Here is a 25479-nt window from a genome sequence, read left to right on the forward strand (position 1 = left end):
ATTTGGATACAGAGCGAGTGCCAAGAGGACTTCGCATTAAGAAATACCCATCCTTTGAATTTGAGGATTCTGAGGATCAGGATGATTGGAACAAAGCACTAACTGAATGCTCGCTTAAACTCATTAACATATTAATACGAGTTAAAGGCAAGAAGAGGGAAAAATTAAAACCAACCATTCTCCAGATTAAGGAGGAATTAAAGAGTCACAAGAAAGATGATGTTTATTCTAAATATAAACAGAATATGGATGAAAATATGAAAAAATTGGATGATGAGCAGGCAGCAAGAAAAAGCAATAAATTCCTCAGAGATAAAGAGGACTATGAGGAGGGCAGAGTGTATGATTGGGCAACGATCAGACAACAAAGAAGGAAATTTGGCTTCAGAAAAAATCATAAAAGATCTGAACAAAATGAAAGTCAAAAGCAACAAATGGCTAATGAGAACAAGGCCAAAAGTAATGGAAGTGATGTGCCGAAGTCGATTTTAAAGAATAAACGTAAACAAGAAAAAAGAGTAATCTTCAGTACTGATGATGGCGATTCCTCAGACTCAGAAGCTACTTCCAAAACCCCAGGGGGGTCCACCTTCTCCTCTTCCCTATCCTCACTTTCCTCTATTTCTCCTCTCTCCACTCCCTCTTCTTCTCCATCTGCTTCTCCCTCCCCTTCTTCTGCTTCTTTTTTAGGAGAACCAACGCTGGAGGATCAGCTGCAGGACATTCGTCCAAAAACCAGAAGAACATTGCAAAAAGAGGGAGAAGAAGAAGAAGATGGAAAAACAAGAGGAGGAAAAAAGAACAAGAAAAAGAAGGGACATTGATTGAATATCCTGAAAACTCTGAAAGTTTTGAAATTTCTGATAACCTGGAAATTTCTGATAACCTGGAAGTTTCTGACAACAGGGACATTGATGATAAGGTCACTGATAAAAGTATTGTTAATATCTCTGATTATGTTCTTACTAAAGAAGAAATTAGAGTATTATCTAAAGGCTTAGGCTTTGCTCCAACAAGAAAGTTTTCTTGTTTTAATACTCTCTTAGATATTAACAAATTTGTGAGAAAGTTATCGTTAAAAAAATATTTCTCAACCATGAGTGAAAATACTGATATGTCAGATTCTCCCAGGTCTTCATATGTGAAGGATAATTTGGAGGTTACACCTCATCTTGCTTTTGCAGATGCATGTGCTATCAGTGACTTAGAGAGTTTACTTAGTGAGGGCCCTATGACATCAATGTCTACACCTGCACTTACACCTGCACCTAAAAAACATAGGTCCGATTTTTATCCCGTTCACTTCAGAGGCCCTATGATAAATGCTTTCCAAAAATCCGTTCAAAAAGATATTTTTGAACTGGAACAAAGAGTTAGGGACACTGCTGCCCCCCCTAATCTTACTTTTAAAGAACGCCAGGCTCTTGATAAACTGGCCAAAAACAAAGATATCGTTATTCGAAATTCGGATAAGGGGGGCAGCATTGTCATAATGAATAAACAGCTCTATATGGATGAGGCTTATAGACAATTGTCTGACACTAAAGTTTATAGAAAATTGGACCACAATCCAACTAAGTTATTTCAAACTAAACTCATGAAAATAGTCGAAGAAGGTATTAGTCTAGGTCTTTTCAAAAATTCTGACATTGACATATTGGTACCTAAGCATCCGATTTGCCCAATATTTCATCATGTTCCAAAAATTCACAAGAATGAGAGGTGTCCCCCAGGTAGGCCTATTGTGGCCGGTATTGGCTCGCTTCTGGAACCTATGGCAGAGTGGATTGACACTATCTTACAGCCACTGGCAACATCACAGCTGTCATACCTCCGGGACACCTCTCATCTCTTGATGACCCTCAATAAAATTGACTGGCAACCTGGTTTCTCATGGGTAACGATGGATATCGTTTCATTGTATACATCTATTCCACAGACACTAGGCATACAAGCTGTTGCTTTTTTTCTTAAAAAGGAATCCCAATACTCCACTGAATTCATTGAGTATATTTGCAGTGTTTTGAATTTTCTTTTGTCACATAATTATTTTCTTTTCAATGAAGAATTTTTTCTTCAAATCTGTGGCACCGCCATGGGCGCTAAATTTGCGCCTTCATTTGCAAATATTTTTGTCGCATGGTGGGAGTTAACCTACATCTATACCTCAATGAATCCATGGCAGAACAGAACTGTGTTGCTAGTTCGTTATATAGATGACCTACTCTTGATAGTGGGACACCCTGTGAATGACAATGAATTTCAAGATTTCCTAACATTTTGTAATCATAATGATTTGGGACTCTCGTTCACAGGGTCTTTCAGTGAGAGGCAGGTCAACTATTTGGACTTGAATATCAGTATTGAGAACATGCAAATAATTACTAAAACCTACCGCAAACCAACGGCGGGCAATACAATTTTGCATGCCACCTCTCATCACCCACAACACCTTATCAAGTCTATCCCTAAGTCTCAATTTCTTCGTGTTAGAAGAAATACTCAGAGTGATAATGTCTATGATAAACAAGCTAGTGAGCTTAGGGACAGACTAGTTCAACGTGGATACAAAAATGATGTCCTTGAGAGGTGTCAAGCAGAAATTAGAAATGACAAAATATTACCCTCAAAAAACATGTCTGAAAACAACAGAGATTTTGCTGACTCGGTTGTTTTTTCCACCGAATACAGCCAACAATATGACGAAATTGTAGGGGTTTTGAAAAAACATCTTCACATATTAAGGGCAGACGAGAGTCTTAACTCTGTTATAGGCAAATGTAAATTTGTCCCTAAAAAATCGAGGACTCTGTCACAAATTTTATCCCCTAGTCAAATTACAGGTAACTCACAAAAACAAAGAGGAACTTGGCTAAACAAATTGGGCACCTTTAGATGTGGACACTCTATTTGTTATACATGTCCCAATGTTAAATTAGGCCAATCTTTTGTCAGTCAAACCACCGGTGATACTTATGAGATAAAGTTTTATGCTAATTGTGGCTCGCAGTTTGTGGTCTATCTTTTGACATGTGATCTTTGTAATTGTCAGTATGTGGGAAAAACGACGAGGATGCTCAGGACCAGGTATAGCGAACATGTTAGAGATGTCAAAAATTATAATAAGGATTCCGCAGTTGCCAATCATTTTAATAATTTTCATCTAACATATAAGGCTAGTCTATCAGTCCAGATTATAGATATGGCTGTGGTCCCCATTAGAGGAGGCAATAAGGCTAAAATTTTGGAAAAGAAGGAACTTTATTGGATCCTTAAACTTAAGACTCTCGCCCCACAGGGCATGAATAGGGAATGTGATATAGATTACTTTATTGATAACTAAACTGACGTTTAAATTACAATTCTACTCCTGTGCACCTTCTCTATCCATGCCCTGACCTATATGTATCCATATGTATCTATCTGTACCCACTTGTTCCTATATGATACAATCGATCTTTCTCCTTAGGGACCTATTTGCATTCTGCTGTTCCCAAAGCAAAGTGTTAAATCTTAAAATTTAAAATTATGGTTATATGAATAATTATAGTTTTTTCACGCAACTTTACATATATCTATAAGAAATTTTTATAAGAAATTTTTCTATGTACATTATATATATATATTCTTCATATACATGGAGAATTTTTTGACATGATGTCATCTTAGTTCCATTTTCTGTTAACATCTTTTTGATTTTACTATACAAAATGTATTATCTCATTTTTTCAGTGTAATTATCATGCATAATTTGTCTGTTATCTCCTGCACTGTCTGTTCTTTTCTATTATATTTGAAATCTAGCCTACTGAGATTCTACCATTGTATCTAACTGCTTCAGCATTCTGTTTTTAGCCTTTTTCTATTTGTGTTTGTGAGGCAAGGAAATAGTTAATCTATGTTACTCACTGCATAAATAGATGAGGTTTCTCACAGAGTACCTCATCTATGATTAAGTGCCTGTAGGGGGCGCGAAACATGTAAGATTCTTTGCTCTAGTTTTTACTGCCATGTCTGTGTACTTTTTTAAGTTGTCCAATAAATTTTGATTTTATAGTATTTGGTCTTGAGAGCCTGCCACTTTTTTCTGTTTTGTGCTATTTTGGCCTCTTGATCCCGGCCCTCCCGGCTACGGCTCTCCGTGCTTTAGTTGCTTTTTAGTTGCTTTTGACTTTGGGACTTTTTTCTAACCGCATTGCATAGCGGCTTGCTCCCTGGGAACAGACTTCCGGTTTGTGGGGGATCGATAGGCTGCGTTTGCCGTTCACTCTACTCTGCCCCTTTATTTCAGTTCTTTTGACAGACTTGCATTTTAGCCAATCAGTGCCCTCTCATAAGTAACTCCACAGGCACAATGTTATCTATGTACTAGCACTGTCTAGCTGTGAAAAACTGTCAACAATCACTGAGATAAGGGCTTAGAAATTAGCATATGAGCCCACAAATGTTTAGCTTTCAACAAATAATACCAAGAGAACAACAAGTAAATTGGTAAGTTGTATAAATTTACACGCCCTCTCTGAATCATGAAAGTTTTATTTTGACTTGACTGTCCCTTTTTAAGGGACCTCACAGTACTGACTTCTATAATAATGTTGCTGCAGCGGAGAGCTGAAGGTCTTTGTGTCCATAAAATCAAATGGACATAAAAATACAAATGGAAAAAGCTTTAAAGGGCCAGTCTATTCATGATTCAGATAGGACATGCAATTTTAAACAACTTTCCAATCATCAAATTTGATTTTTCCCTTGGTGGTATTTTTTAAAGCTAAGCCTAGGAAGGCTCAAACTGATTTCTAAACCGTTGAAAACCGCCTCCTAGCTCAGAGCATTTTGAAAGTTTTTCACAGTTAGACAGTACTAGTTCATCTGTGTCATATAGATAAACATTGTGCTTATTCCCGTGGAAATATTTAGGAGTCTGCACTGATTAGCTAAACTGCATGTCTGTCAAAAGCACTGAGATAGGGGGCAGTCTGCAGAGGCTTAGATACAAGTTAATCACAGAGGTAAAGCACATATTAATATAACTGTGCTGGATATGCAAAACTGGTGAATGGGTAATAAAGGCATTATCTATCTTTTTAAATAATAAAAATTTGGTGTAGACTGTCCCTTTAATTCGTTAGAGCTTTGTATTATTGTACAGTTGCTTGTATTTATCTTTAACCCTTGCAAAGGGGTTACATAAAGAGATAAAGCCGCAGCATTGCACTACCAGGAGCTAGCTGAACACACCTAGTGAGACAATAAGAAAAGGCATACGTGTGTAGACACCAATCAGCAGCCAGCTCCCAGAAGGAAGAATGGAAAGCTCTTGAAATTGGATGTTCTATCTCACTTATGAATGTTTCATTTTGTACTTTCATGTCCCTTTGTGGAAAAGGAGCAATACATTGTCCAGCAAATATATATTAGTAATTTAATATAACTATATTCCTTTAACCTATAACCTGCTAACTTTGGGGGGGGGGGGGGGAGAATCCATAAAGCCTCATTTAGTAACGAGCTGGAGGACAATGTTCCCAGCCAGGGAATTAGTTTGTCCCTACTCGCAGCGAGCAAGGGGGTATTTGCCTCCCAAAATTACTATTGCTCCCTGCTCTTGTGCATCCAAGTCCGGGGTGTTTTTAAAGTGAATGTAAATTTTGATGCTAAAGTGCTCTGGTTTTTAAAACTTCGATTAAAAACAGGGGCACTTTAATTCATTAAAATTTTCATTTCACTCGTGTTGTGAAAAAATACTTACCTTTTAATCTTCATAGCAGCTCCAGCTTCCTCCACCCGTTTCAAAGCCTCTTCCTGGGTCTAAAATGAGGCATTCGGCTTCCTCCAATCACAGCAGTGAAACAGACACTGAATCCCCCGGGGGGGAAGCTGTGATTGGAGGATGACCTAACAATCATTTCTGACATCAGAAATGGCTTGTGAGACCAGAGGAAGCTGGATCTGCTGTGAAGTTTAAAAGGTAAGTTTTTTTTTTTTTTGTCACAACAGGAGTGAAATGTAAATTTTGATGAATTAAAGTGCCCCTATTTTTAATCAAAGTTTTAAAAACAGGGCACTTTAGCATCAAAATTTACATTCACTTTAAGTCTGTCACCTCTGAGTCGGTAGAGCTGTTAGGAAGCAACTGTCTTATAATTGCTGATTTCTAATTTGCGGTTGCAGGATCACATGAGCAAGCCAGCACCTACAAAGGCTGCAGCTGCGTCCGCAGTTTAAATGGAACTCATAGTATGCACTTCTTTTTTTTGTTGGGTAAGGTCACAGAAAGTCATCTGCTATAAAATACAAAAATAAATATAAATATTGGATAAAATATCACTTTCATTTTTAAGTTAGGTACTCACAAATAAAATACCAAGTGCCCTACATGCAGGCTGTGACACAGACGTACCGAATAGGAGATCTTTACCGCAAAAATATAAAAAAAATAAAAGTGCATCTTTGGTGCAATATGTCTCTTCTAGATATAAGACGTGTGCCTAGGGTTGCCAGGTGTCCAGTATGCAAACGGACAGTCCAGTACTTTAGCCATCTGTACAGTACAGTAAGGCAGCAGATCATTGAATGAAAAATGGAAAGAGACAAGGAAGAAAGAACGAGTAATATTGGCAGTTAAGACACTATCTTTTTTTTAAATATATATTCTTTATTGAGATTTTGATGTACAATAAACAAACAGGAAAATAAAACCATAAATATGCAAGTAAAATGTTGTTCTTGACTGTCCTTTTGTCTCGGTGAAGTCTCTTGTATTAAAGGGATAGTAAACCCAAATGTTTTCTTTCATGATTCAGACAGAGCATACAATTTTAAGCAACTTTCTAATTTACTAGCATTATCAATTTTTCATCCTTCACTTGGTATCATTATTTGAAAAGCAGAAATGTATGTTTAAGAGCTGGCCCATTTTTGGTTCAGACCTGGGTTGCACTTGCTTATTGGAGGCTAAATGTAACTAACCAATCAGCAAGTGCAACCCAGGTCCTGAACCAAAAATGGGCCGGCTCTTACACATACATTTCTGCTTTTCAAATAAAAGATTCCAAGTGAAGGATGAAAAATGTATAATAGGAGTAAATTAGAAAGTTGCTTACAATTGCAGGCTCTATTTGAATCCCGAAAGGAAAAAATTGGGTTTATTATCCATTTAAAGGGACAGTCAACCCAAAAATTACTGTTACTTATTTAGATTAGTTAATTAACAATCTTTACATCAAACTCTAGCCCAATTTTCATCTAAATAAACTTTGGCAGAAAATAAACTTACTAGATCTCATCTGGCCGTTTTGAAATGGCCACCTGACTCCTCCTTCTCGGACGTCTCCCAAAAGCTTGAACTGCAGCACTAGTACAGGATCCTCTCGTCCCTGCGCACTCCTTTCATTCAGTTCCTTTCATCAATCTCATGGCTGACTGATATGACAAAGATCCCACAATCTAATACTTTATAGATGGGAGGGAGAAAGAGAGCTATATCTACAAGGTGCGTTGGTTTTATCCCGTGACAGTAAATGTGTACTTTATTGTAATCTTTTCCTTTATTGAGCAAGATGTTGAGTTGTAGAATATAGACATGTGCTGAAATGTTTATAGGATGACTTTGGATGCTCCCACGACCACCATGTCCGGGCGCGTTTATTACGGGGTTAGGGTATAGGGAGGGGGTAGAGGAGCTCTCTGTCATCTTTATACCCGGGCATCAGTCGGAACAGAGTGACTGTCAGACCGGGTCACTGGGAGCCATGATGGTGCCAGTGCACAGCTTGGGTAGCCCGGAGTCAGCAAGCAGCGAACACCCCCCCCAAGAAAAGACAGCGGCTCACACCTCTCAGCCCAGAGGAGAAAGCGCTCAGGAGGTGCGGTATTTGTATTTAACACACTTGTATTTCATTTAAACTATGGTCAAGCAATATTCTTTACATCCCTGACAACCGAGGGGCTCCCACGTCTCTGCTGGATATATAGCCCCTCAATGTAATAGTAACTAACGGCCCATTAGATCACGCAGAATAACGTCAAAGGGAATGACATCTCATCAGTATATTCTAGAAAGCTGGAGATATATACACACACACTACCCCTTCTTAGTCAAATTCCCAACTGACATTATATCCAGACTGTAACCGCACCTCCTGAGCGCTTTCTCCTCTGGGCTGAGATGTGTGAGCCGCTGTCTTTTCCTGGGGGGGTGTTCGCTGCTTGCTGACTCCGGGCTACCCAAGCTGTGCACTGGCACCATCATGGCTCCCAGTGACCCGGTCTGACAGTCACTCTGTTCCAACTGATGCCCAGGTATAAAGATGACAGAGAGCTCCTCTACCCCCTCCCTATACCCTAACCCCGTAATAAACGCGCCCGGACATGGTGGTCGTGGGAGCACCCAAAGTCATCTTATAAACATTTCAGCACACGTCTATATTCTACAACTCAACATCTTGCTCAATAAAGGAAAAGATTACAATAAAGTACACATTTACTGTCACGGGATAAAACCAAGGCACCTTGTAGATATAACTCTCTTTCTCCCTCCCCTCTATAAAGTATTAGATTGTGAGATCTTTGTCATATCAGTCAGCCATGAGATTGATGAAAGGAACTGAATGAAAGGAGTGCGCAGGGACGAGAGGATCCTGTACTAGTTCTGCAGTTCAAGCTTTTGGGAGACGTCCGAGAAGGAGGAGTCAGGTGGCCATTTCAAAACGGCCAGATGAGATCTAGTAAGTTTATTTTCTGCCAAAGTTTATTTAGATGAAAATTGGGCTAGAGTTTGATGTAAAGATTGTTAATTAACTAATCTAAATAAGTAACAGTAATTTTTGGGTTGACTGTCCCTTTAAGCTTAGCAGCTTGGTGAGTTAGAGTCTACAATATGATCTTTTTATGCTTTTGTCTGTTTCTAACCTGCATTTGTGATTCAATAAATGTAATATTTCTATTGTTTTTGCCAGTGTGCTTAACGACGATTGTATATGAGTTAGATCTATGTAGCTATATATTAGATATATGTAGATATATAAGCAAACACTTAACAGCGCTAGTAAAAAGTGACAATAATGTGGATTTAAAATAAAAAAATGTATTCAATAAAAAAACAAATCGGTTGTGAATGAATTGTACAGGGTAAAATGGTTACAAAGTAACGCAATAGAGCGCTTTTAATATTAAACAATTAACATGATGTAGCTTTTTTGCAATTATAGGCACAAAAATTGTATGCAAAGTGTAAAAAAACAAATCCTTTATAGTATATTAGGACCGTGGAAAGCAAGTTAATGACGATATTCAAACAGTCTACAGCAGGTACAACGAAATAGACTACAACAGTCTACAGCGAGCTAAATTAAAAACTAATAAATAGTAGCACACTAGTCTGGCCAGACTAAACCTGTAGATACTCGCAACGTGTTTCTGTGTCATGCCCCCTTCTTCAGGTGTATAGTCTACCTGCTGTAGACTGTTTGAATATCGTCATTAACTTGCTTTATACGGTCCTAATATCCTATATAGGATTTGTTTTCTTCTGTTATGTGTGATCAGTCCACGGGTCATCATTACTTCTGGGATATTATCTGCTCCCCTACAGGAAGTGCAAGAGGATTCACCCAGCAGAGTTGCTATATAGCTCCTCCCCTCTACGTCACCTCCAGTCATTCTCTTGCACCCAAAGACTAGATAGGAGGTGTGAGAGGACTATGGTGATTATACTTAGCTTTTAGAACTTCAATCAAAAGTTTGTTATTTTACAATAGCACCGGAGCGTGTTATTACCTCTCTGGCAGAGTTTGAAGAAGAATCTACCAGAGTTTTTCTTATGATTTTAACCGGAGTAGTTAAGATCATATTGCTGTTTCTCGGCCATCTGAGGGAGGTAAAATCTTCAGATCAGGGGACAGCGGGCAGTTGAATCTGCATTGAGGTATGTAGCAGTTTTTATTTTCTGAATGGAATTGATGAAAAAATCCTGCCATACCGTTATAATGAACATGTATGTATACTCTACACTTTAGTATTCTGGGGATGGTATTTCACCGGAATTACTCTGTAAAAGTACATTAAACCTTTTAATAGGTATTTTTCATGTTAAACGTTTTTGCTGGAATGTAGAATCGTTTGCATTAATGAGGTACTGAGTGAATAAATATTTGGGCATTATTTTTCCACTTGGCAGTTTGCTTGTTTTAATTATGACAGTTTCGTTTCTCTCTCACTGCTGTGTGTGAGAGGGAGGGGCCGTTTTTGGCGCTCTTTGCTACGCATCAAAAATTTCCAGTCAGTTACTCTTGTATTTTCTGCATGATCCGGTTCATCTCTAACAGAACTCTGGGGTCTTCAAACTTCTTTGAAGGGAGGTAGATTCTCTCAGCAGAGCTGTGAGACTTATATAGTGACTGTGATTTAAAACGTTGCTCTGTAATTTTTATGTTTAGAATTTAATTAGTGTTATTTTACTAATGGGAACAAACCTTTGCTAAAAAGTTGTGTTGTTTTTAAAGAGTGATGCTATAACTGTTTTTCAGTTCATTATTTCAACTGTCATTTAATCGTTTAGTGCTTCTTGAGGCACAGTACGTTTTTGTTAAATAAGATTGTAACCGAGTTGCATGTTTATTGCTAGTGTGTTAAACATGTCTGATTCAGAGGAAGATACCTGTGTCATTTGTTCCAATGCCAAGGTGGAGCCCAATAGAAATTTATGTACTAACTGTATTGATGCTACTTTAAATAAAAGCCAATCTGTACAAATTGAACAAATTTCACCAAACAGCGAGGGGAGAGTTATGCCGACTAACTCGCCTCACGTGTCAGTACCTGCATCTCCCGCCCGGGAGGTGCGTGATATTATGGCGCCTAGTACATCTGGGCAGCCATTACAGATAACATTACAAGATATGGCTACTGTTATGACTGAAGTTTTGGCTAAATTACCAGAACTAAGAGGCAAGCGTGATCACTCTGGGGTGAGAACAGAGTGCGCTGATAATTCTAGGGCCATGTCTGATACTGCGTCACAGCTTGCAGAGCATGAGGACGGAGAGCTTCATTCTGTGGGTGACGGTTCTGATCCAAGCAGATTGGATTCAGATATTTCAAATTTTAAATTTAAATTGGAAAACCTCCGTGTATTACTAGGGGAGGTCTTAGCGGCTCTTAACGATTGTAACACTGTTGCAATACCAGAGAAAATGTGTAGGTTGGATAAATACTTTGCGGTACCGGCGAGTACTGACGTTTTTCCTATACCTAAGAGATTAACTGAAATTGTTACTAAGGAGTGGGATAGACCCGGTGTGCCGTTCTCACCCCCTCCAATATTTAGAAAGATGTTTCCAATAGACGCCACCACACGGGACTTATGGCAAACGGTCCCTAAGGTGGAGGGAGCAGTTTCTACTTTAGCTAAGCGCACCACTATCCCGGTGGAGGATAGCTGTGCTTTTTCAGATCCTATGGATAAAAAATTAGAGGGTTACCTTAAGAAAATGTTTGTTCAACAAGGTTTTATATTGCAACCCCTTGCATGCATCGCGCCGATTACGGCTGCGGCAGCATTTTGGATTGAGTCTCTGGAAGAGAACCTTAGTTCAGCTACGCTGGACGACATTACGGACAGGCTTAGAGTCCTTAAACTAGCTAATTCGTTCATTTCGGAGGCCGTAGTACATTTAACCAAACTTACGGCTAAGAATTCAGGATTCGCCATTCAGGCACGTAGGGCGCTGTGGCTAAAATCCTGGTCGGCTGATGTAACTTCTAAGTCCAAATTACTTAATATACCTTTCAAGGGGCAAACTTTATTTGGGCCCGGTTTGAAAGAAATTATTGCTGACATTACAGGAGGTAAGGGCCACGCTCTACCTCAAGACAAAGCCAAAGCTAAGGCTAGACAGTCTAATTTTCGTCCCTTTCGGAATTTCAAAACAGGATCAGCATCAACTTCCACTGCACCAAAACAGGAAGGAGCTGTTGCTCGTTACAGACAAGGCTGGAAACCTAACCAGTCCTGGAATAAGGGCAAGCAGGCCAGGAAACCTGCTGCTGCCCCTAAGACAGCATGAACCGAGGGCCCCCGATCCGGGACCGGATCTAGTGGGGGGCAGACTCTCTCTCTTCGCCCAGGCTTGGGCAAGAGATGTCCAGGATCCCTGGGCGCTAGAGATCATATCTCAGGGATACCTTCTAGACTTCAAATTCTCTCCCCCAAGAGGGAGATTTCATCTGTCAAGGTTGTCAACAAACCAAATAAAGAAAGACGCGTTTCTACGCTGTGTACAAGATCTATTATTAATGGGAGTGATCCATCCGGTTCCGCGGTCGGAACAAGGACAAGGGTTTTACTCAAACCTGTTTGTGGTTCCCAAAAAAGAGGGAACTTTCAGGCCAATCTTGGATTTAAAGATCCTAAACAAATTCCTAAGAGTTCCATCGTTCAAAATGGAAACTATTCGGACAATCTTACCCATGATCCAAGAGGGTCAGTACATGACCACAGTGGATTTAAAGGATGCTTACCTTCACATACCGATTCACAAAGATCATTACCGGTATCTAAGGTTTGCCTTCTTAAACAGGCATTACCAGTTTGTAGCCCTTCCATTCGGATTGGCTACGGCTCCAAGAATCTTCACAAAGGTTCTGGGTGCCCTTCTGGCGGTACTAAGACCGCGAGGAATTTCGGTAGCTCCGTACCTAGACGACATTCTGATACAAGCTTCAAGCTTTCAAACTGCCAAGTCTCATACAGAGTTAGTTCTGGCATTTCTAAGGTCGCATGGATGGAAAGTGAACGAAAAGAAGAGTTCTCTCTTTCCTCTCACAAGAGTTCCATTCTTGGGGACTCTTATAGATTCTGTAGAAATGAAGATTTATCTGACAGAAGACAGATTAACAAAGCTTCTAAATGCATGCCGTGTCCTTCATTCCATTCAACTCCCGTCAGTAGCTCAATGCATGGAGGTGATCGGCTTAATGGTAGCAGCAATGGACATAGTACCCTTTGCACGCCTACATCTCAGACCGCTGCAATTGTGCATGCTGAGTCAGTGGAATGGGGATTACTCAGATTTGTCCCCCACTCTGAATCTGGATCAAGAGACCAGAAACTCTCTTCTATGGTGGCTTGCTCGGCCACATCTGTCCAGGGGGATGCCATTCAGCAGGCCGGACTGGACAATTGTAACAACAGACGCCAGCCTACTAGGTTGGGGCGCTGTCTGGAATTCTCTGAAGGCTCAGGGACAATGGAGTCAGGAGGAAAGTCTCCTGCCAATAAACATTCTGGAATTGAGAGCAGTTCTCAATGCCCTTCTAGCTTGGCCCCAGTTAAAAACTCGGGGGTTCATCAGGTTTCAGTCGGACAACATCACGACTGTAGCTTACATCAACCATCAGGGAGGGACAAGAAGCTCCCTAGCAATGATGGAAGTATCAAAGATATTTCGCTGGGCAGAGTCTCACTCTTGCCACCTGTCAGCAATCCACATCCCGGGAGTGGAGAACTGGGAGGCGGATTTCTTGAGTCGCCAGACTTTTCATCCGGGGGAGTGGGAACTTCATCCGGAGGTCTTTGCCCAAATACTTCGACGTTGGGGCAAACCAGATATAGATCTCATGGCGTCTCGCCAGAACGCCAAACTTCCTCGCTACGGATCCAGATCCAGGGATCCGGGAGCGGTTCTGATAGATGCTTTGACAGCACCTTGGAACTTCAGGATGGCTTATGTGTTTCCACCCTTCCCGCTGCTTCCTCGATTGATTGCCAAAATCAAACAGGAGAGAGCATCAGTGATTCTAATAGCACCTGCATGGCCACGCAGGACTTGGTATGCAGACCTAGTGGACATGTCATCCTGTCCGCCTTGGTCTCTACCTCTAAGACAGGACCTTCTGATACAGGGTCCATTCAAACATCAAAATCTAACTTCTCTGAAGCTGACTGCTTGGAAATTGAACGCTTGATTTTATCAAAACGTGGTTTTTCTGAGTCGGTTGTTGATACCCTGATACAGGCTAGGAAGCCTGTTACCAGAAAGATTTACCATAAAATATGGCGTAAATACCTATACTGGTGTGAATCCAAAGATTACTCCTGGAGTAAGGTTAGGATTCCTAGGATATTGTCTTTTCTACAAGAAGGTTTAGAAAAGGGTTTATCGGCTAGCTCATTAAAGGGACAGATCTCAGCTCTGTCCATCTTGTTACACAAGCGTCTGTCAGAAGATCCAGACGTCCAGGCATTTTGTCAGGCTTTAGCTAGGATCAAGCCTGTGTTTAAAACTGTTGCTCCGCCATGGAGTTTAAACTTAGTTCTTAACGTTTTACAGGGTGTTCCGTTCGAACCCCTTCATTCCATTGATATAAAATTGTTATCTTGGAAAGTTCTATTTTTAATGGCTATTTCCTCGGCTCGAAGAGTCTCTGAATTATCAGCCTTACATTGTGATTCTCCTTATCTGATCTTTCACTCAGACAAGGTAGTTCTGCGTACTAAACCTGGGTTCTTACCTAAGGTAGTCACTAACAGGAATATCAATCAAGAAATTGTTGTTCCATCCTTGTGTCCAAATCCTTCTTCAAAGAAGGAACGTCTTCTACACAATCTGGATGTAGTTCGTGCCCTCAAGTTCTACTTGCAGGCAACTAAGGATTTTCGACAAACGTCTTCCCTGTTTGTTGTGTACTCTGGTCAGAGGAGAGGTCATAAGGCTTCGGCTACCTCTCTCTCCTTCTGGCTTCGTAGCATAATTCGTTTAGCCTATGAGACTGCTGGACAGCAGCCTCCTGAAAGAATTACAGCTCATTCTACTAGAGCTGTGGCTTCCACTTGGGCCTTTAAGAATGAGGCCTCTGTTGAACAGATTTGCAAGGCTGCAACTTGGTCTTCGCTTCATACTTTTTCCAAATTTTACAAATTTGACACTTTTGCTTCTTCGGAGGCTATTTTTGGGAGAAAGGTTCTTCAGGCAGTGGTTCCTTCTGTATAATGAGCCTGCCTATCCCTCCCGTCATCCGTGTACTTTTGCTTTGGTATTGGTATCCCAGAAGTAATGATGACCCGTGGACTGATCACACATAACAGAAGAAAACATAATTTATGCTTACCTGATAAATTCCTTTCTTCTGTTGTGTGATCATTCCACGGCCCGCCCTGTTTTTTAAGGCAGGTAAATATTTTTTAAATTATAATCCAGTCACCACTACACCCTTGGCTTCTCCTTTCTCGTTGGTCTTTGGTCGAATGACTGGAGGTGACGTAGAGGGGAGGAGCTATATAGCAACTCTGCTGGGTGAATCCTCTTGCACTTCCTGTAGGGGAGCAGATAATATCCCAGAAGTAATGATGACCCGTGGACTGATCACACAACAGAAGAAAGGAATTTATCAGGTAAGCATAAATTATGTTTTTTTTACACTTTGCATACATTTTTTGTGCCTATAATTGCAAAAAGCTACATCATGTTAATTGGTTAATATTAACAACGCTCTATTGTGTTACTTTGTAACTATTTTACCCTGTACAATTAATTCACAAATGATTTGTTTTTTATTGAATTAAAACATTTTATTTGAAATCCACATTATTGTCACTTTACTAGCGCTGTTAAAGGGACATGAAACCCAAACATTTTCTTTCATGATTCAGATAGAGAATACAATTTTAAACAAATTTCCAATTTACTTCTATTATTTCATTTTGCTTCCTTCTCTTGTTATTATTTGCTGAAAGGTTTATCTAGGCAAGCTCAGGAGCAGCAGAGAACCTAGGTTCTAGCTGCTGATTGGTGGCTGCATATATATATTGATTGTGATTGGCTCACCCATGTGTTCAGTTAGAAACCAGTAGTGCATTGCTGCTCTTTCAACAAATGATACCAAGAGAATGAAACAGATTAGATAATAGAAGTAAATTAGAAAGTTGTTTTAAAATTGTGTTCTCTATCTGAATCATGAGAACATTTTTTGGGTTTCATGTCCCTTTAAGTGTTTGCTTATACGTTTTTTGTTTGTTTTTTTATAACAGCTGCTTACCTTATATCACATAACAATAAGTATTAACACATTTATATTCAAGTCTTTAACGAGTGGCGCTCTCATATTTCTTTACACATATGTAGATATATATATTAGGGATTGTACCTAAGCAGATGCATAACAAAATAGTCAAAATGAGCATTACCTCATGGGATTAAACATTAAATCATATTTAAAGGGACAGTATGCACTCATTTTTATATAACTGCATGTAATAGACATTACTATAAAGAATAAGATGCGCAGATACTGATATAAAAATCCAGTAGAAAACTGTTTAAAAATTTACTTAGAAGCTCTGTTTAGCTTTGTTGAAAAGGCAGCTGGAAAGCCCACTGCAAGTGGCAAATAAGACACTCCCCCCTCCCCCTTCTTTTGCATATGAAAAGACCCTTTACACAAACAGGAGCAAGCTGGAGAAGGTAGCTGACGGTATTCACATAAAACTTTGGGGCTTGGTTAGAGTCTGAAAATCAGAGCAATGTTATTTAAAAATAAGCAAAACTAAACATTTAAAAAAAAAAAAAAAAAAACTTCATGGACTATATAAATAGATCATCTAAAAAACATTTATGCAAAGAAAAAATGAGTGTATAATGTCACTTTAAATGGTAGAGAATAAACATGAATCCAGCTAGTCTGCCCAGATGAAATATAAACCCATGCTCCTGGTATACAAAGGATTAGTGGTGTGGTTATGACAGTACCTGGACTATTTTAAAAGTAGTTGTTGAATGTTTTATTCATGGAATTGTCTTTGTCTTTATTTTATTTTTTTTTATTTTTTTAGACAACACTACAAACCGATGAAGTTAAAAATGTACCTTGCGGAACCAGGTAAGAACTTTTTTTTTATTTGGTTAGAATAACACGGTTTTTTATCATAATGTGTGATATAATAAAAAGTACTAATTTATTGTCTGGTGGCTTATCACTAAACCCACATGCTTGCTTGTGATAAGTAGAATAATTGTGACATTTGTTACTATACAAATGTATAAACAGAACTATTTTAATAGCTAAAGATGTGTGCATATAAATAATAAAAACAAATTCATATTTTAAATAAAAAATGGAGGCAGAATGAAGGATCATGGGAATTTCAGAGCTCTAATTTAATCAATGACTTTTTTTTATTCATAACACAGTTTGCCAACAGTAACCTTCTCAGTGAGTGAAACTGGACCAGACTGTAGAAAGAACAGGGTCAGATATACTACCTGAATATAAATACAAATCTAATTTTGTCCAGAATTACATTTAATCTAACAATATAATTCAACATAATAATGTGTTTGATTTTATTTTGACAATTGTAACATGATATAGGATAAAAATGTTTTGCATTCTAAAAACATTGACTGCCAGAGAGGATGTAGTTTTCTCTAGCTGCCAATAGCTTAAACAAACGTATTTCTAATCCTATAGTCACCTAAACAAATATTTGATTGACAAGCTCTATTTGAATCTTTTGTAAAAGGTTGAATGGTTGCCTTTATACAGTTTGCTGACAAACAACACTTAAAAGGACAGTCAACCCAATATTTGTCCTAAGTCATACATATAAAGTTGCAAACGCTTATTATTGCCAACTGTAGCCCAATTTTGTAACATATATTGTTTCCAAGTAAAAATGTCTGTTTTAAAATGTCTGCCTGCCCCCTCCCCTAATTCGTCACCAGCATAGTCATCATCTGCCTGTGATCGCAGTTACTTTGCGATTGTACACGTTCCTGTGTTTGCCACACTGTGTGTGCCACACTGAAGGGGGACGTTTCAAACGGGAACTAAAAATACCAGCTCATTATCCTAGCCGTTTCATATTTGAACTGAAGCATACTGGTACGCCGCAAATATGAAAGGCTAGGATAATGAGCTGGTATTTTTAGTTCCTATTTGAAACGTCCCCCTTCAGTAAAATTGGAGCATTGCGCATTCGCCAAACACAGGAACGTGTACGATCGTAAAGTAACTACGATCACAGGCAGATAATGATGATGCTGGTGACGTAATAGGGGAGGGGGCAGGCGGACATTTTAAAACGGCAGAGGCGCAAATAGGAAGTATTTTTACTTGGAAATGATATGTTACAAAATTGGGCTACAGTTACATAGTAACATACATAACATAGTAACATAGTAGATAAGGTTGAAAAAAGACTGAAGTCCATCGAGTTCAACCTATACAAATCTAAAATACTTACAAAAAGCTCCAGTTAAGTTTAAATAACCCCATTAAAATGTGACCCATTTAATACTAGCAATCATATCCATGAATTTTGTTTATATACAGAAATTTATCCATACTATTTTTAAATGTACCTATGGTATTGGCATTCACTACCTCCTTTGGTAATGAGTTCCACAATTTTATTGCTCTTACAGTGAAAAAACGTTTCTGTTGCAGGAGATTAAATCTCCTTTCCTCCAACCTTAAATTATGAACTCTTGTCAGAAACAATTTTCTTGGAATAAACAGAGCTTCTGCCATCTCTGTATATGGGCCTTGAATATATTTATATAAAGTAATCATGTCACCTCTCAAGCGCCTTTTTTCTAAAGAGAACAGACCCAGTTTGGCTAGCCTCTCCTCATAGGTTAATTTCTCCGATCCCCTTATTAGCTTTGTGGCCCTTCTCTGAACTTTTTCTAGTTCTGCAATATCTTTTTTAGCAATCGGTCCCCAGAACTGCACTCCAAACTCAAGGTGATGTCTTACCAGAGCTTTATATAATGACAGAATTATGCTTTCCTCCCTTGAATCAATGCCTCTTTTAATAATAATAAGCGGTTGCAACTTTATATGTATAACTTAGGAAAAAATTTGGGTTCTCTGTCTCTTTAAAGGACCACTAAACACAAACTGTAAACTACATGCTTTTGAACCTTCATTTCTGAGAATAATTTTGCAATGAAAACTGAAGCTTTTTTTTTGTTAAATGAGTATATTGTTTTATGTTCATTTCACTGATTTCCCTGTCCCCAGAACAAAAGAATCCTTGCTAACCAATCACAAACTAATATTCAGAAATAGCATGAACTCTGCACATGTGCAGTTGAGAGAGATGGGGGAAACCTTCCTTTTATCTCTTCCTTTAAAGTGATGCAGCATAACTGTAAAAAGCTGACAAGAAAATATCATCTGATTATCTTTATGTAAAATATGGAAGATTTTTTACCTCAACATTTCTTCAGCTCACCAGAGTAAGTAACAGTTATACTTTAGCTGCTGTCCAGCAGCAAGTTGGGGAAAAACAAAAGAAAATAATAGTCAATCAGCAGTGCTAAGGTAATGCTTTGCCTTTGCTGTGATCTCATGAGATTTCACTTGAATCTCCTGAGGTTTCATAGTAAACCTAATTAAACTGAATAGAAAAATAACATGACTGCACCTGCACATTCCTGATGCACACTCCCTTGCATTCCTGGGACAAGCATCCTGATTGGCTGCTTAAAGTCTCTTTACAGTAGGGTGTGAATACTGAGGAAATTTGAGGTAAAATATCTTTCTTTTTTACATAGAGATGTTCAGGAGATATTTTCTAGTCAGCTTTTTACAGCTATGCTGCATCACTTTCAAGTGTTTCAACATTTGGGTATCGTCCTTTTTAAGGTGGTTTAGCACTGATTCAACTTAGTTCCTATTGCAAATAATGCTTCTCCTATCATGATTGTTTATGCAAAACTGATAAACCACCTTTACAAACATGTGACTGCTGAGAATCTTAGGGGGAGGGTGAAGTAAACAAATGTTTACATAAATTGCCTAAAAGTAGCAACACAAACTTCCCTGGGAGAAAGTGAAACAAGCACAATTTTTAGATCTATTTTACAACAAAAGGCAGCAACATAAATACTGTATATGGCAATAATGTCTCACTTGTAATGGGGAAATATTTTATAAGTTGTTGAAATGTCAAGTTTAATGGTCCTTTAAGACTTCCATACATTTTAATCTCCTCTAACATAGCTTTGCAATACAAATATGTGGATATGGGTTTATTTGTCTTGACGTATTTTAAATAAGCTCCAACTCTCATGCTGTTTTATTCCAGTGGTGGGGTTATGATCTACTTTGACCAAATTGAGGTTGTGAATATGCTGTCTCCTTCTGCAGGTAAGTGCTGAGTTTTCGCTGTGTTATATGAAGTAAGTGATTTTGTTCTTCCTTTTTTTATACACTGTAGAACTTCTGGGGTTGATTTAACATATGGTTATCCACAATTAATCTCAAGGCTGCCTTTATATTTTCTCTTTCTCTTATAGAGGGTACCCTGCAACCCTACTATTAATGCAGCCATTAAAGGGACAGTCAACACCAAAAGTATTGCTGTCTGAAATGATGGCTTACGCCTTTACTACCCATTCCCCAGCTTTGCACAGCCAACATTGTTACATTAATATACTTTATAACCTTTAAACCTCTAAATTTCTGCCTGTTTCTAAGCCACTAAACACAGCCTCTTATCACATGCTTTTATAATTAGCTTTTCACAACAGAAGACTGCTAGTTCATGTGAGCCATATAGATAACATTGTGCTCACGCCTGTGGGTTGTGGCAGACCTGCACTAATTGGATAAAATGCAAATCAATAGATAATAAATAAAAAGTCATGTAATCAGGGGGCTGTCAGAAAAGGTTTAGATACAAGGTAATTACAGAGGTAAAAAGTGTATTATTATGACCATGTTGGCTGTGCAAAACTAGGGAATGGGTAATAAAGGGATTATCTATCTTTTAAACAATAAAACAATTTGAGTTGACTGTCCCTTTAAGGCTTCTAAAATATTAATCTGGAGCCCCAATGTGTTACAAAGTTGGTCTTGAGTGTACACAGCCAGTGAGCAAATTAGATCCAATTAGCTCACCGGCTGTGTCCAATTAGGACCACCAGTTATCTGCAATTCACAAGTGGGACTTAAACTATGTGCTTAACACCCTTCTGGGGGTTAAACGCAAAGAGTTGCAGCGTCACCACTGCTAAAATTACATGCCCTTACTAATTAGAGCATGTCATTTTTTTCACTAGAATGACCAATTCATTTTTACTTTCATGTCATTTTTAAATGTATATTTTTGCTAATATTAAAAATCTTGTGCAGTTTTGTTTACACGGATATTGTAATACTCTGTTCTATATATATTAGTGAACTTCATGGGATATTTTTCGTACAACAATAAACATGACTTCTGATTTATTATTATTTTTTTCCCTGCAGTGTTTGACGTGGTAAGAAACTACACAGCAGATTACGACAAGACACTAATATTTAACAAAATCCACCATGAACTTAACCAGTTTTGCAGTTCACATACACTACATGAGGTCTACATTGAGCTGTTCGGTGAGTATCTTGCACAAGAGAATATAGTCTGTGTTACATGCAAAACAATAGTGATTACCTTGTAGTGTACTAATTATGTCAATAACTTGTACTCATATTATTATAGATAATAATATGTGGCAGTATGTGCGTATTGCACTACAGAACATGCAGTTGTGTCTTTACTGGCTTACTGATATATTGGGTGTAATTCATAAAACATTCTGATATGTAACTTCAGACTTACCCAACCTCCTTGCTTTAATATCTGTGATTAACTCTGTATTGATATGTTGCAGAATTTACAGGGACATTCGGCTGCAAAAATTGCATGCTGCAATTTGTGATTTCAACACTCCAACTCAATTTGATTAACTCTCTCAAAGAGGTTAAACACATAGTTAAATTCCTGCTCAGGAGCTGCAGACAATGCCTGATCCCAATCAGCAGTTGTATAACCACTATTTAGAGCTCTGCAGTTGCGGCTCTGAGCGGGGGTTTAAACACAAAGTAGCAGTGTTGAAAGTATTTCCTTTAAGGTGATGGTAAACACAGCCTATACTGAACGTAAATATGAAATTATTGTTGAAAAAAATGCATATGGGCACCTTTACTTTATAGCAACATCGTACCTGGAAGGGTTAGTCTATTATTTATTAGACTCAATCCTACCACTGCCGTACAACTCGCACAAACTTTAGATGAGCGGTGAATATGTCACTGCTTGAAAAAATAAGGTTTTTCTAAGTGGGACGGCAGTGGTAGGATTGAGTCTAATAAACAATTAACTATTTTTAACCCTTCCAGCTATGATGTCATAAAGTAAAGGTGCCCATATCCATTTTTGTTCAACAACAATTTCGTATTCATGTTCAATATAGGCTGCGTTTACCATCACTTTAAGGTAATTTAGAAGATGCAATATGTTACTGTGTATGTTTTTGCAGATCAGATTGATGAGAATCTAAAACTGTCGCTGCAGAAGGAACTCAATGTAATGGCACCAGGACTTACTATACAGGTAAGGGACTCTTGTTTGTCAATAATCATTTCTGCATAAAAAAATAGATTCTAAATCCAACTATGATTTAGTTCAAGCCTGTGATTTACTTCAATAGACAACCAGTAAAAAAAATGTTTGTCAAGGAGAATGGTTTGTAAAACTGTAGCCTGTAAATGAGCTTTCCAACTCTGGATATAAGTAATGGGTTTAATGCTTTGTTTACAAAAGCCTGAAGTAAAAGGTCTATGACAAAAAAAAAAAAAATTGAAAGTATAAAATACAGTAGATTTGCAAAATCAACAAATGTTTAATAAAAAGGCAAAACAATAACGCTTATTCTAAATTTTTAAATGAGCAGTAGATTTCTTCTGTTATGTGCGATCAGTCCACGGGTCATCATTACTTCTGGGATATAACTCCTCCCCAACAGGAAATGCAAGAGGATTCACCCAGCAGAGCTGATATAGCTCCTCCCCTCTACGTCAGTCCCAGTCATTCTCTTGCACCCAACGACTAGATAGGATGTGTGAGAGGACTATGGTGATTATACTTAGTTTTTATGACTTCAATCAAAAGTTTGTTATTTTACAATAGCACCGGAGCGTGTTATTACTTCTCTGGCAGAGTTTGAAGAAGAATCTACCAGAGTTTTTTACTATGATTTTAACCGGAGTAGTTAAGATCATATAGCTGTTCTCGGCCATCTGAGGGAGGTAAAGGCTTCAGATCAGGGGACAGCGGGCAGATGAATCTGCATTGAGGTATGTAGCAGTTTTTATTTTCTGAATGGAATTGATGAAAAAATCCTGCTATACCGTTATAATGACATGTATGTATACACTTCAGTATTCTGGGAATGGTTTTTCACCGGAACTACTCTGTTAAAGGTCACTAATCCTTTTAATAAATATTGTCATGTTAAACGTTTTTGCTGGAATGTAGAATCGTTTACATTGCTGAGGTACTGAGTAAATAAATGTTTGGGCATTATTTTCCACTTGGCAGTTGCATGCTTTAAATTGTGACAGTTTCGTTTCTCCTCACTGCTGTGTGTGAGAGGGAGGGGCCGTTTTTGGCGCTCTTTTGCTACGCATCAAAAAATTCCAGTCAGCTACTATTATATTTCCTGCATGATCCGGTTCACTGACAGATCTCAGGGGTCTTCAAACTTCTTTGAAGGGAGGTACATTCTCTCAGCAGAGCTGTGAGAATTTTTATTGACTGTGAATAAAAACGTTACTCTTTTTATGTCAAATTTAGTTATTTACTAATGGGAACAAACCTTTGCTAAAAGTTGTGTTATTTTAAACTTGATGCTATAACTGTTTCAGTTCATTATCTCAACTGTCATTTAATCGTTTAAGTACCTCTTTGAGGCACAGTACGTTTTTGTTAAAAAAGATTATAACCAGGTTGCAAGTTATTGCTAGTGTGTTAAACATGTCTGACTCAGAGAATGATATCTGTGTCATTTGTTCCAATGCCAAGGTGGAGCCCAATAGAAATTTATGTACTAACTGTATTGATGCTACTTTAAATAAAAGTCAATCTGTACAATGTGAACAAATTTCACCAAACTGCGAGGGGAGAGTTATGCCGACTAACTCGCCTCACGCGGCAGTACCTGCATCTCCCGCCCGGGAGGTGCGTGATATTATGGCGCCTAATACATCTGGGCGGCCATTACAGATAACATTACATGATATGGCTACTGTTATGACTGAAGTTTTGTCTAAATTACCAGAACTAAGAGGCAAGCGTGATCACTCTGGGGTGAGAACAGAGTGCGCTGACAATACTAGGGCCATGTCTGATACTGCGTCACAGCTTGCAGAGCATGAGGACGGAGAGCTTCATTCTGTGGGTGACGGTTCTGATCCAAACAGATTGGATTCAGATATTTCAAATTTTAAATTTAAATTGGAGAACCTCCGTGCAACTAGGGGAGGTCTTAGCAGCTCTCAATGATTGTAATACCATTGCAATACCAGAGAAAATGTGTAGGTTGGATAAATACTTTGCGGTACCGGCGAGTACTGACGTTTTTCCTATACCTAAGAGATTAACTGAAATTGTTACTAAGGAGTGGGATAGACCCGGTGTGCCGTTCTCACCCCCTCCAATATTTAGAAAGATGTTTCCAATAGACGCCACTACTCGGGACTTATGGCAAACGGTCCCTAAGGTGGAGGGAGCAGTTTCTACTTTAGCTAAGCGTACCACTATCCCGGTGGAGGATAGCTGTGCTTTTTCAGATCCAATGGATAAAAAATTAGAGGGTTACCTTAAGAAAATGTTTGTTCAACAAGGTTTTATATTGCAACCCCTTGCATGTATCGCGCCGATTACGGCTGCGGCAGCATTTTGGATTGAGTCTCTGGAAGAGAACCTTAGTTCATCTACGCTAGACGACATTATGGACAGGCTTAGAGTCCTTAAACTAGCCAATTCATTCATTTCGGAGGCCGTAGTACATTTAACCAAACTTACGGCTAAGAACTCTGGATTCGCCATACAGGCACGTAGAGCACTGTGGCTAAAATCCTGGTCAGCTGATGTTACTTCTAAGTCTAAATTACTTAATATACCTTTCAAGGGGCAGTCTTTATTTGGGCCCGGGTTGAAAGAAATTATCGCTGACATTACAGGAGGTAAGGGCCACGCCCTACCTCAAGACAAAGCCAAAGCTAAGGCTAGACAGTCTAATTTTCGTCCCTTTCGGAATTTCAAACCTGGAGCAGCGTCAACCTCCACTGCACCAAAACAGGAAGGAGCTGTTGCTCGTTACAGGCAAGGCTGGAAACCTAACCAGTCCTGGAATAAGGGCAAACAGGCCAGGAAACCTGCTGCTGCCCCAAAGACAGCATGAACCGAGAGCCCCCGATCCGGGACCGGATCTAGTGGGGGGCAGACTTTCTCTCTTCGCTCAGGCCTGGGCAAGAGATGTTCAGGATCCCTGGGCGCTGGAGATCATATCTCAGGGATACCTTCTAGACTTCAAATTATCTCCCCCAAAAGGGAGATTTCATCTGTCAAGGTTGTCAACAAACCAGATAAAGAAAGAAGCGTTTCTACGCTGTGTACAAGATCTGTTATTAATGGGAGTGATCCAT

General features: G+C 38.9%; 1 protein-coding gene across 2 annotated transcripts in view; it reads left to right on the forward strand.

Moving 5' to 3' along the window:
• Nucleotides 1-25479, forward strand: part of ERLIN1 (ER lipid raft associated 1) — a 145507-nt gene that overhangs the window by 89982 nt on the left and 30046 nt on the right. For both annotated transcript variants that reach the window (XM_053692156.1, XM_053692157.1), the window contains exons 4-7: nt 16829-16875; nt 20093-20154; nt 21259-21384; nt 22311-22384. In XM_053692156.1, coding sequence (XP_053548131.1) covers nt 16829-16875; nt 20093-20154; nt 21259-21384; nt 22311-22384 — 309 coding nt within the window. The remainder of the gene's footprint in view (nt 1-16828; nt 16876-20092; nt 20155-21258; nt 21385-22310; nt 22385-25479) is intronic.

The sequence above is a fragment of the Bombina bombina genome, chromosome 9, assembly GCF_027579735.1.
Source record: "Bombina bombina isolate aBomBom1 chromosome 9, aBomBom1.pri, whole genome shotgun sequence".
In the NCBI taxonomy this organism is placed as follows: domain Eukaryota; kingdom Metazoa; phylum Chordata; class Amphibia; order Anura; family Bombinatoridae; genus Bombina; species Bombina bombina.